The sequence below is a fragment of the Emydura macquarii genome, unplaced genomic scaffold, assembly GCF_026122565.2.
Source record: "Emydura macquarii macquarii isolate MOO-44397 ecotype Brisbane River unplaced genomic scaffold, CSIRO-AGI_Emac_v2 contig_1390, whole genome shotgun sequence".
In the NCBI taxonomy this organism is placed as follows: Eukaryota; Metazoa; Chordata; order Testudines; family Chelidae; genus Emydura; species Emydura macquarii.
This window is the reverse complement of record NW_027131527.1, coordinates 23,180,696-23,194,056: the sequence shown is the minus strand read 5'-3', so window position 1 is coordinate 23,194,056 and position 13,361 is coordinate 23,180,696. Positions and strand designations below refer to the sequence as shown.

At 39.3% G+C, this 13,361-nt stretch overlaps 1 protein-coding gene across 2 annotated transcripts in view; it reads left to right on the top strand.

Annotated features, from left to right (window-relative positions):
- BTAF1 (B-TFIID TATA-box binding protein associated factor 1) overlaps window positions 1-13,361 on the top strand; it is a 91,181-nt gene that overhangs the window by 62,346 nt on the left and 15,474 nt on the right. For both annotated transcript variants that reach the window (XM_067552884.1, XM_067552883.1), the window contains exons 26-28: window positions 6,398-6,550; window positions 12,978-13,099; window positions 13,187-13,354. In XM_067552884.1, coding sequence (XP_067408985.1) covers window positions 6,398-6,550; window positions 12,978-13,099; window positions 13,187-13,354 — 443 coding nt within the window. The remainder of the gene's footprint in view (window positions 1-6,397; window positions 6,551-12,977; window positions 13,100-13,186; window positions 13,355-13,361) is intronic.

Here is a 13,361-nt window from a genome sequence, read left to right as displayed (position 1 = left end):
AGAAGGAGGGATAGAATGCTGCAGGTGGTAGGGTTTTTGAGGGGGGGGAATTTTAGAAAAGGAGATCTTTCTTTTTCTGTTACAAATTAGACTAATACATTAGGGGAAAAAATTATTATTTTCTTGACTGGTTCCCTCAATTCAATAGTTTCCTGCTTTCATATGTTTCCTCTTTTTTCCTTATCTTCAAGCACAATCTGGTTTCTCCTGCCTTGAGAACTCTCAATCAACTTCTTCAGTCTCTCTAACTGTTGCCCCTTCCTCCCTTCTCCATCTCTAAACTCCCTGAGTAGCAAATAGTCTGGTCCTATTCTTTTAAAATTATTTAATCCTTTGCAACTTGGCTTGCTATTTCACACAGGCTGTTTTCACCAAAGTTACTAATGACTTCTTCTTGGCAGTGTTTTCTTCCCCACTTTTCTTAACCTATCTGTCTTTGACACTACACTGTCCATTACTTTCTTGCTCCACATCTTCTCCTCTTTGTTCTTCTGGAGTACTGTATTTTCTTGGTGATTCTGTATCCCTAGCCATTTATTTGCATTTCCCTTAGGGTTGAGCCACCTTTTTAATATCCTTCAGGGCTGTATACTTGGTGCTCTCCTTCTCTTCCTCTGAACCATTTGTCAACAAACTTCTCTGAGTTCACCGTTACATTCATGCTGATGTATAAACTACCTTTATTTTTTAATTTTTTCTTTTAAAACATCTGGAGCTTTAGTCGATTTCTGTACCTCCGCTTAATCACAAATTGGTACAAATGAGCAAAATTCATTCCAATCTCACCCCAAAGTAGGACTCTCTCCCACAATCTGTAATAAGTCACTCACGTGACTGACTTAGCCTGGGGGGAGAACTGTTCATTGGATGAAATTTTAATGAATATGCAGTACAAGGATGTAAGGTTAGACAATAGTATCGATTTCATGTATTTATATTAAATATTCAGTGTAAAGGTTATAAATAAGTAAAACAGAGTTCTTCGTCAATAAATTAAATGTCTCGATAATTCATGAGGAATATCTGAGCCCTTGGACCATTATCAATTTCAATTAGAAAACTCTTCTGAAGAAACTAACTGAACTACTTTAATTCTATGGACATGTGACATGGAATTTGACTAAACATAGACATTAAATATACTTTTAGAATGAGATTTGCCAATATCCAAAAAATTAAAGGAAGATCTTGTAATAAGAAACTAAAGCTACAACATTTTAATTCTAAAAAAGACACTTGAGCACCCTTGCTAACTAGATAAATAGATTGGGCCTACATTTACATTTGTTTTTAATCCCTTGCTATTTGCACAGCACAGCTCTGTTCAGCAGTGGAACTAGAATTAAAAGCTAGCCCTTCTGTAAAGCACTTTAAGTTTTTATATTAAAACCTTAATAAAGATATTTTTGAGTCATATATGCATTGAGACTAGAATTGAATGTTCCCCCAAAGATTTAGACAGATTTTTAGTTTTTAATTTGTTTTTAAATATAAAACTCAGGAAACTGAGATGGCTTTTTCTGATTATCTGTTAATGACTGGATGGCAAGCAGCCTTTTATGGAGGAAAAGAAAATGCATAAGCCCTGGGAGGGAACAGCAGAGACTAAGGACCTTAATATGCTGGCATAGGTTCTGGAGATCAGTATCTGCTCATGAATCTAGAAACTCCCACCTGAGTTCTTAATTCCTTCTTGATTCCCTTTTTCAAATAAATATTAACTAAAATATTGTAAGAATTTGATTTAATTTATTGTAACTTCTATGAACACTTAAGATTGGTGCAGTGTGGTAGCATGAAATTGAACAAATAGGAAAAACTGGATTCTAGCGGAAACGTTAAACAAATGTTCTCTCCTTAGTTGTAATAGAGCCCCTCCTTGTTTTGGCGTGATTAATTTATCTGAGAGGAGACCATCGCAGAAACTGCAGAAGTAAATCTCTGGCACCTCTGTGGACCTTTAACTTGTCAGAAAGTGGCTTAGTCTAGCCAACAGGGTGGAGCCTTTGCATTCATCTCTGGCTAAGATGCCTTCAAAGACATCTCTGTAAGGTGGACCAGTCTCTCTGAGCAGTTGGGGCTCAACAAGCTGAATTATTCTCACCAATCAGAGATATGGGAGGCTTTTTGGACATGAGGAAGTGGAAAGAGTTTAAAAATCCCAACAACCCTCTGGTTCAATCAGTCCTCCCTCTAAAAGGAAAATCTCAAGGGTTCTCTCACATCCTTAAGTGGGAAATAGTCATGTGGCCAAAAGCCTAACATAGATTCATAAACTTTAAGGCCAGAAAGGAAGATTTTGATGATCTATCTGACCTGCACAGGTCAAAGAACGTTACCCAGTAACTTCTGCATCAGTCCCTTTTAATTCTATTAAAGCTATAGCCTCTCTCTCTTAATACTCAGTTTTGATTTAAAGGCTTCAAGTAATGGAGAACCTACTACATCCTTAAGTAAATTGTCCCAGTTGCTACTTACTATCACTGTTAAATATTTTCACCATTTTTGTTCTAGTCTGAATTTGTCTAGCTTCAGTTTCCAAACATCTGATTTTTGCCTGCCTCTTTCTACTAGATTAATGAGCTGGAAACTTTTCCCCTATGTACATACTTGTAGACAGTTAACAGGTTACCTGTTAACCTTCTCTTTGATAAACAAACTAAGTAGATTGAGCTGCTTTAGTTCTTGAAGGCATGATTTTCAGACTTTGAATCAATTTTTAGCTCTTCTTTTCTAACCCTTTCCAATTTTTCAACATCCTTTTTGAAGTGCAGACAACAGAGCTGGATGCAGTATTCCATTAATGGCCTCACTAATGTGGTATACAGAGAGGTAGTACCTTGCTATTGCTGTTTCCTTAGTCATGCAACCAAAAATCATGTTTGACCTTGTAGCTACAGCATCACACTGGGAGCTCATGTTCAGTTGGTTGTCTACAGTAGCTCCAGAGTCAGTGCTACTGCATTCAAGGGTACAGTCTTTCATCTTGTAAGTGCAACCGGTTTTCTTTGTGTTTAGATGCATTATAATACAACCAAATGCAAGGTTATACATGTTTAAATGATCCCACCATACCACATGATCCATATTGGTCTGTGAAACTGATTTGTTCCCATCATTCACATTATTGTCACATGAGGTGTCCCCATTGCTGATCTAGTGTGGTGCTGCAAACATTCCCTGCCTCAGTTTCCCTTCCTTCAAGACACCTTAAGAACTCCATAGAGCCCAAAAGGGTGCAAGACAAAATTCCCCAGCTGGGGTTCCACTTCATTAAATCCACAAATAAACTTGAAATAATGTCTCCCCTTGAACTTGTAGGATTCACAGCTGTGATCTCTGACAGTCTCTCCCCCTTAGGGGAGTGTCTGTCTCTGTGAGCATTTCCTGCAACAGTACCCTGATGGTGTTTTATCAGGTCCAGGTGCTCATTCCTCAATTAACTATCAAGATAGACTTGTTCCCCTTAAATGAGCTCATCTTTAGTAGCCTGGACTGAGATCACCCCCCCTTAAAGTAGCCAGCAACACTGACACTTGTTTTATAAATGTTTCCTCCCACTCAGTTTCTCATGATTGCTTTTTGGTTTTGGGAGATTGGACCTTCTTTAAAACACCAAATGTACACATTTCTGAATGGGGAAGATTTAATTTGGAACTAATTCATTCAGGGTTACATCTCTTCTCATTCCATCCTAAATGTCTGTTCTTAAAAGCATGTAAATCCTACGTAGTTAAGTGGATGAGTTACTGCTGTATTGAAGCACATGCAGCTGCAGACAGACTGATTACAGAAGGGAGAAGAGCCCACTGGACTTGTTCCGTGGTAGTCTGTTGTGTAGAAAGACCATCAACCTCTACAGAAGAAATAAGCAAAAGTGCCATTTGGTAATCCATCAACACATTTTGTAAATGTCTCCTAAAATGGACGTCTAATCCTCAGAAGCAGTCCTTTTTTGTCAGGACTGTGGTCCAGGCATTAGTATGAAAATTGATTTTAATATTCCTAATTACAGAAGAAGGGAAACTTTATCCCAAATGTGTGTGTTTTGGAGGATGTGTCAGGATTGCCACCTGATCTCTTCAGTTGCTGAATGAGTAAAAGAGCTATGAACAAACATGGGATTTCTGATGTATATTAGCTCCTAATCAAGCAGAACAGTGAAACGCCTATTTTAAAGTGGTTGTGAGATTGTATTTGGAAGTTGATAATTCAGTGTACTCAGTTTTTGTATTTCTCTGATCATTTAACTTCACTATATTCATTCCAATCAGCCATGAAAATATAGTACTAGAAAAATGTTTGGAAGAGATACTACAGAGTAAACAATTCAATTTATCATTGCTGTCTTGTACCTTCTATTGATGAACAGTTTTGCTGTAAGTTGACACAGGACTTTTGTTTGTTTTTCATTTTTTAAATATAAAATAGAAAAGGTGGTTGAACCGGTACTGTATTTAAAAAATCAAAATAAAACTGCATACCTTGCTGATTGGAGCACTACAACAATCTGAAAATTGGGTTGCTTGCTCCTTTCCTTTATTAAATAGCACTAGCATGTGGCTGAGAAGATTCTGGAGCTTTATCTCCTCAACTAGCCGCCAACCCCCACTAATCAGTCACTTCTTTGGCTTGACAGAAATCTGACACTTCAGTCAGCTAAGTAAAGATGGGGGCAGCTCAATCAGAAGAGGAGTCTCAAGGCATTTTGTAGGTGACTCAAACATGGTACCAGAGTAGGCCCTATGGGCAAGATTTTTAAAGGTATTTAGGTCTGACTTTTCTGCCACCTAGAACCACTCTTCCACTAGGGAGTAGAGAGGGCCACTGAGTTCACCCTGTCCCTAGGTTTGGTACTATAGGGCTGCCCAGCTGGAATTGAATCTATCTGGAAAGTGGTGGCTGACCACTGGGGAAGTATGGTAAGGGGAACAGGCAACCCCACCTCAATCTGAACATTGGGTGGTTTTTAAACTCTGACTTCCAAGAGATTAAGGCAGAAGGAAATCTCTCATCATCATCCCTACTTACCTGAGGCAGTCAGGCTTCAGGAATAGGCTGGCATGCTCTTCTGTGAGAGGGGTTCCATTCTGTCCTTTTCAACTGCAGCCATCATTGCCTTCTCTTTTTCCCCCTACACAAAACAAAATGAGGGAGCAGACAAACTGCCAAATTATGGTCTGGGACTGGCTTCATATTCTTTAATTCAACATCTTCCCATCCACTGTTCCCGTTTTAGTCATCAGTGAGTGACATTGAAGCTTGCACAAAGGCCACAAATACCACCATCACATTTGCAGGCCCACCATCCTTGGAAGCTCAGAAGAAGGGAATTGTTTTCTGGACTGGGACCCCATATCCCAGTTAACCAGTACTTGGAGCCCTCTGGTCAATAGTATGCTAGACAATTTCCTTCAGAAGACTTTGAGACACTTAGTGGGGACAGTGTCATCTACCTTTAAACTCTCTGAGGCAAAGAAACAGTTTCTCTCCTTTCTTAAGCACAGGCAAAGGCTGATGTTTGCTTCCCAGTTCACTTAGCTGTTAGGTCATTAATCTCAGAATCCAGGTGAAACCTGATGTAAAACGTGCCTTACCTATGGCGAAGTGTAAGTTTCCTAGGCTGCCAAAAAGATCCTTTGATTCATGTCAGACTGCTCAAGAGCCTGCAGTTTACAAGCATTTGGTCCAACACTGCAGTCATGAAGCCAGGAGGCTTTCGCACCTTCAGTGAATTCATACCTATAACCGCCTCTCAACACACTTCTGTGATTCACCATAGGTCGTCAGTGTTCTCAGTTCTCTGCTTTTGCCTTTTCGCCTAAGATCAGCAACTGTCTTTTTTTTTTTTTTAAAAAGTCCTGATAATGGTTCGTTGTAGTGTTCACTCACACCCCTCCAACAACTGGAACCCTATCTTTCTAGTTTGTTCTCACCTTAGATTATGGTTTGGAATTTGAGTTCTCTTGGGGAAGTGATCTACTAGTTTTTGGGGGTAGGTTGTATCTTAGGAAGAAAAGTTTCCAGTCTTTTATCAGCCAATTGGTGAAACTACCTTATTTAGTAAAGTCAGAGCAGCCCAGCATCCTCACAATTTTACAGGTAGGATCAATGTTCCTCTTTTTTGTTTACAAAAGCTTATAGTGCACTTTTTCCTTTTGGTAAATGTTTTGTCCATTCTACAGCTTTGGATGAGCTAGCCTATTGGGGATCGAACAAGTGGCCTTTTTCAAGTATGTAATAAAGGAAGCCTTTGGAATATAACATTGCAAAATTGCTATATGCTTATTAAACGCTCTTCTGGGGAATGTAAGACTCTAGTTCGCATTCATTCACTTTCTAGATAAGAAATGACTCCTTTTGTACAATGTAACTGTATTTTTAATCATCATTTCAGGCTGGCATTCCAGATCCACCGAACATGTCTGAAGAATTAATCCTAATGAAAGCCAAAGAGCGCCATTTTCTGGAGCAACTTCTGGATGGAAAAAAATTGGAAAACTATAAAATTCCAGTCCCAATCAAAGCAGAGCTCAGAAAATATCAGCAGGTAAAAATTTCTGCTTTTACTTTACAAGAAAAGCATGATGACTTATTGATGCATAATTGTAACAAATTTTGAACTCTCAAACTAACAGTAAACCAACTGACTTTCAGGGTTGGCAATTTTCCTGGGAAAATCTAGTTTAGGACAGGGCACTCGTAAGTACCGGTTTAAACCCAATTTAATCTGGAAACTGAGAAAAATAAAACTATTAAAATAGATTAATGAAAATTACTGAAAACATATAGCAACTTGATAGCTTTGCAGTAACATGGCCTAATTTTAATCAGAGGTAATAAAACAAAAAAGAGGCTCAACCTAAAGCTGTATGCTGTTGCCTGTCTACTTCAAACAGAAACTGAAACGTCTGAATCTGGAAATTCCCATTCTTTGTTTAGCAATGAAAATAATATGTTTAGCAAACAGAGGGATTCCCAGATTCAGAAGTTCTTCTATTTGAGGTAAACTACCAAACTAACTGTCCAGTCAGTACCTTCTCTTGAACTTCCTGGTTGCCATGCAATTGAACTCTGTGAATACAGTGACTCAAGTAAAATATTTCAGCAGGAGTAAAGGTGGAAGACCACTTGACCAATTCATGGCTAATTTTGAGAACGTTGAAGATGGCAGAGTCTTACATACAGAAATTGCAAAGAAAAAGTGAGTTAGAAGGCAGACTGAAATATTAATCAAAATGCAGTGGAAAGAACCAACACATCAGAACAACTGACTTTGGCTAAACGGATCCAAGTATTAAAATCAGACTGAGGATGAAGATAATGACAATACTGTATTGCCATTGCTAAGTACATTTTTAAAAAAACCAAACAGATTGAGGTTAGCCAACGGCAACAAAGTAGTAGTAGTATGGTTTTTCAACCACAAATGGATAGGCTTATAATAAAAACAATTCCAGAACTAAAACAAAAGAGACTTGAAAATTGCAGAATTTTTTTTTAATGACTGTAATGTTCCCTTGTCTGTTACACATCCAAATTTTCAAGCAATAATCACCTGCCGAAGGCCAGACTACAAAGCACTTATTGAAAGCCGGTAAACTGCTAGAGGTAATTACTGTTGGCTTGATGGTAGAAGTGTTCAGTGAATTACATGAAAAGCAGTCATATTAATACATAATGGCTGGAGTAATGTGCATAATAACCCAGAGATAACTGTGTGCAGATAGGGAAAACTGAGGGTTATGTGCCAGTGGTTGATTCTGGAAGCAATAAGAAGACTGGAAAGTACTGCATACACTCGCAAGAAAAGCCAAGGTATTAACACCACAGCCATACAGTTCATTTGCTAAGAGCTACTGGACAGACAATGAGAGAGATGCAAAATGTGAGAAGTGATTTAGAACAAGATGATGACACTTTGGTTACATATGGATGTACATCACATTGGCTAAAGCTACTTGGACAAGACCTTGCACCAAATATGTTGATTAAACATGTTGTAGATTTACAGAAGTATCTTCGTAAGTCTTGTTAAAAGAATGCCAACGGTGTGTAAACCCCCAAATTCCTGGTGACTCTCAAATGAACAGTCAAATAACATGCCTGGAAACATACTTTAAAAATTGGCTGCATTATCTCAGTATTGTGAGTGATAATGAGGCAAAACTTGAAGACAGAATGATCAGTATAACTAATCAAGGGATTTACCAAGAAGTAAAGCGTTCTTAAGTCAGTTGAAATCAGTTGCTATGACACTTAACATATTCGAAAGGGAAACATCAGCAAATGCTGTTGCATGCAAAATATGATGTGATCTGCTGATAAATTAAGATCTTACACCACACAAAGCAAAAGTGCAAAAGAGATTTCATGAGGCAATTAATTCTGTGCACAAGTTGGCCAACCTCCTTCATAGAAAATATGCAGGAAAAACTGTCAGTTGAGGAAAAAGGAATTGCAAGGCAGTTGTACTTCAGTAAAAATGCTGACTTTCCACCATATTTATTTGCAATTAAAGTAGAAGAAGCTTTGTATCCAAAGTTAGCTTTCATCCACTACCAAGGGAAAAAGTCTCCCCTGAAACGTCTTGGAAAGAATCTGAAGAATGCTGATATTCCATATGACTTCATTGAACTTGTGGTGCTCATTTGAAATCCAGCCAAAAAAGGAGATATTTAGCCAATAGGGTGTTTTGCTGTCTATTTTTAAAATAGAAGTTGAAAACAACCCTTTCCTCCCTTCCCCCCCCCCCCCCCCCACCCTCTTTGGAAGTTTTTGTCCATAGGAAAACCATGAAAAAGGCAAATGTCCTGGTGAGAGAGAGACCACAGAATATGTTATAGTTTAGGAACCAAAAGAAAATGACAGGTCTTGCTTAAAGTCGCAGTAGCAGTAGACTCCACTTCACCAAACATGAGCCTGTCTGAAGGGATTTTTCCCCCAAAATTGAAATGATGAAAAATTTAGGTTTCCCTAAGAGATACTACAAACCTTCCTACAAAGTCCTTTGCTGCCACTTGTTTTGCCTGGGCTATTCTATCATGTTTAACTGACCTGACCTATGTAGACCCCATCAAACACAAAGAATTCTTGACAGTGTTAAAGAAAACCTTGCATTCTGTTGCTTTAGATGAGTCACTCATCTAAGGATTCCATGGGTTTTGCTGCTAGTGTCATGGCCTTTAATTCAGACAGCAGCAGTTGCTAAGATCCTGGATAGCAGACAACCATTCAAAAAAATATTCTTCAAATGGATGAACCCTCCAATTTTCTTACATTTTACAAATGGTCTCTTCCCCCTCATCCCACGATTTAGGAGTTATAGGAACTTTGTGAAAGTAAGTATAAACAAATTTACTGGATTTAAGGATAGTGAATCAGGCAATTCTCAGGTCCTGGCTTCAACTGCAAGGTGACTTCCTTCTAGTACAAACAGAAAAACCTCCCTGGTGGATTTTTAACAACCAAGAAGGAAATAGAAGCAGCCCAAAATTCCACTCCAGAATAGTATATATACTATTCTGGATGAGGAATCCTTTCATTGATCACTACAGCCCATATAAAGGGGGACCCTAAATCAGAAAGCAGACTTCCTGATTAAACATTTGACTCACAACTCAAATGATTGTAAAATCAGGAGGTCTTTCCTTTGGCAGAAATTTGGCAGTTCTGAAGTGGAGCTGTTGGCTGCCGAAACTCAGACAAGTTTATACTTAAGAATTGTGTCCAATCATCTTTCCCTGGGAATACTTATCCTTAGTTGCCTCACCTGAATGATGTGGGTCTTGAAATTGATCAGTCAGTGAAGAACCCTGCTTGTATCTTCCATGATAGCAAAGTGGTCCTTTTTTGTTTCCGGGATTAATGCTTGCTGCAGCCACCCCACCCTGCTAGTCTTTGAATTTGGAAGCTATGAATTGATTCATTTTCTGTGGGGAAAAATATGTGCATAGTTGAAGTTTTCGAAAGTTGATTTAGTTACTAAATCAACTAAGTGATTCTTACAATTTTAAGAAAAACTCTTCAGCCAGGTCTACACCACAGAGCTGTATCAGTATAACTACATCAGGGAGAGGTGTGAAAAATCCGCAGCTGTAGTGGGTGGAAGCAAGGGGCATGGCTAAAGATGTGAGGGTCTGGAAAAACCTAGAAACTTAGAGGCCCTTCTGGTAGCTTGCCTGCCTCTGGTGACTTCTGTCTTGGAAGTGGAGTTTGGTATGGAGACAGTGTGAACATGCGGGGGAAGCAGCTGCTAATCTGAAGCTGCTGTACTCCGTGGCTGGCCCTGATGAGCAGCACACTCATACAGAGACATCTCTTCTCAGTGGATTGGGAGGCGGACACCTTCAGTCGTGCAGGGGACCTAACAGTCTGCAGCCAGCCTGCCTGCTTGTGTGGAGTCACTGGGACAAATAGCAGGAGGACTGTGCCTTCAGAGCCTTGAAAGAGAATATTGAAGAGCTGGAATAGATTCTCCATCCAGCTCCTGACCCAGGAGATCTGTGGTAGGAACCAAATGTACCTAGCATGGAGGAGCTCTTAAGGGAGAAGGAAAATAAAACTATTAACAAAAATGATATGACCACCTTCTATCACATAGAAGCATTTCCACACTGAAAGTCACTCAGAAAAATTATTTTGCAAATACTGCCAAGTGAAATATGCATTTTCAAATGCTACCAGGATAGCCAAATACATCCTTGCATGTAAAATGTCCTGCAGAAGTTTAAAAAAAAAAAAAAAAAATCCTTCATGAGTGGAAATGAAGGTCAAGAAAAAGAGATGACGTTGACAATGGTTGTGTTTGCAACAATCCATCCTAAATCCATAAGTCCTTCAGCTTCTGTGACACCACCATCTGGAAGTGCTGTACACTCAAGTTCAGCTCTTCAGTCATCAGGAAAACTAAGCGTTTTAGCCAGCTATATCCAGAAGACTCCCAACAATGACTTCATTTATAGACAAGGTGATGCCTGTATAGTGACAAAATATTAACCAAGTTCTTGCAAGGGCAATATATGCTTCTAGTTCTCCACTATCAGTCACTAAAACGTTATTGGCAGGAACCATTTAAACTATTAATACCATCATACAGGGCACCTAGCAGACATTCTTTGAGCAAGCCTCTTCTGCACTCAGAATATGAACGTTGAATGCAAACTGTGCACGAAAAGAAATCAATGAAGCATTTCATCTGGCATCACTTAAAGTTGAGTGGTCAGATGTACAGGGGAAAGGAATCATAAACAGTCCTTCATATATGTCAGATTTATTTTACAAGAGCACTGAAACAGGAGAACAGACATTCAGCAGAGTATATTAGTGAAATATGTGAAGTACTAAAGAAAATAGGAGGAGGGAAAGTTATTTGCTCCTCTGCTGACTTACAATACCAGTAATACAAAAGCATCAGGAGACCTCATAAAGGACAAATATCTACATATTACTGCAATAGGATGTATTTTCCTAAACCTGCTTCTACTTCATGAAGTTGGGCACATTGGAAAAGATCTTTTAAGAGCAAAAGAATTTATAAAACATGAACTACTCTCATAGCTGCGATCTTTAAGAAGCAGCAGGGAGAAAAGCAAGGTAAGAATAAAATAATAGCACTGAAACTTTTCTAGCAAGGTAAGACTGGGAAGTTTGATGTCATTTGAAAGTTTAGTTTTAAAAAAAAAACTTCTTCAAGGAACAGTGATGACTGAAGATCTTAAAGTAGCTAAAAACACAACTTCCCCTCATTCCCATGCATTCAGAATTTCTGAAAACTTGCCAGAAAACTGATCAGCAGCAATTCTGAGCTGCCCCTAATATCACTATTAACAACATCTGGGATACTATTGTGAAAACTATGATTTCAGGCATATTTTTTTTCTGGCAGGGGAGGGGACAGCACCTGCAATCTTGCTAACAATCAGGCAGCACAGGAGTTGTCTGAGTGCTGCAGTTTTCCTTCCTTTGGCCATTGCAAGCAGCAGTACTGGGGCTCCCCAGTGTGCTCTGAACAAGATAAATCCCTGGAGCAGAGCAGAGTGGAGTGTATGGGTGGGTGTCAACTCTCCTCCCCGCCCCCCCCCCCTTCCCTCTCCATGAACTTGTTAGCAGCAGCAGCACCCTCAAAGTCCCCACCCCACCAAATCCAGGAAGAATAGTTAATGGCAGAGGAAGCCCAGGACAGCTTTCTGACTGAAGAAAGAGGGCAGAGGCGTGGAGACTGCAAAGTCCAGGAGGGAGTCCGATAGAGGTAGTGGGTGTTCAAGGGAGGCCTTTGTGCAGTTGAGGGAGGGAGCAGACAGAGACAGGGAGTTGAGATTTCCATCCAAGTTATCATATACTTATATGCAATTAAGGTTGAATTTTCAATCGGTCACATATATTGGAGGAGGTTTAGAAACCAGATGTATTTTTTTTCTTAGCATGCCATCATTTTTTGATGATCTAACTCATGATATTTGAATCTTGAGGTTGGTGGTAATGAATATCAAAGCAAACAAAGTGCAGAGGCCATCAGCCGTGGATCTGGGGAGATACTCTTTTTCTGCCCTCTGGATATTTTAGTAGCCAAGCAGTGGTACATTACACAGTGAAGGACTTGAAATGGAAACTGACTAGGATGCTCATGAATTTGTCTTGGCAAGTGTTTGTTTAAAAGTTTCTTCAGTGGCTGCTGATCCATTTTCCAGCCTCCTAAGAGCAATTTTTGTAAAGCTGCTATGGAGGTGGTGGTTTGAAGTGGATACATTTATGGGCAGTCTCTTGTTTTGGGGGGGTTGAATTTATGGGATAGGCACCCAGTGCAATACATGGACACCTATCGTTGTCTTTTAAAAGTTTGATTAAATTTAGGCAGGAGGTCAACCATGCGTGGCAGATCCATTACTCAAGTGTTGTTCTGAATGAGATTGATTGCTCTAATCAAAACACCTGACTTTTTTTACACTTTTTGTCTTCTGCACTTTCTCTTTTTAAAGGATGGTGTGAATTGGCTGGCATTTCTCAATAAGTACAAACTTCATGGAATTCTTTGTGATGATATGGGTTTAGGAAAAACATTGCAGTCCATTTGTATTCTTGCAGGAGATCATTGCCTCAGGTAAGCTGCTGTTCTGTCATGCAAGTAGAAGATGTTTTTTAAGATGCTAAAAGTAACATTGTTTTTTTAACGTTTGATACTCTAAAGGGCTCAAGAATATGCAAGAACTAAACTGGTAGACAGTGTTCCTCTTCCATCTTTGGTGGTTTGTCCTCCAACGCTTACAGGTCATTGGGTGGATGAAGTGAGTAAATTTTGCTCCAAAGAATATCTCAATCCTTTGCACTATACTGGACCTCCCACTGAAAGAGCAAGGTAAGCA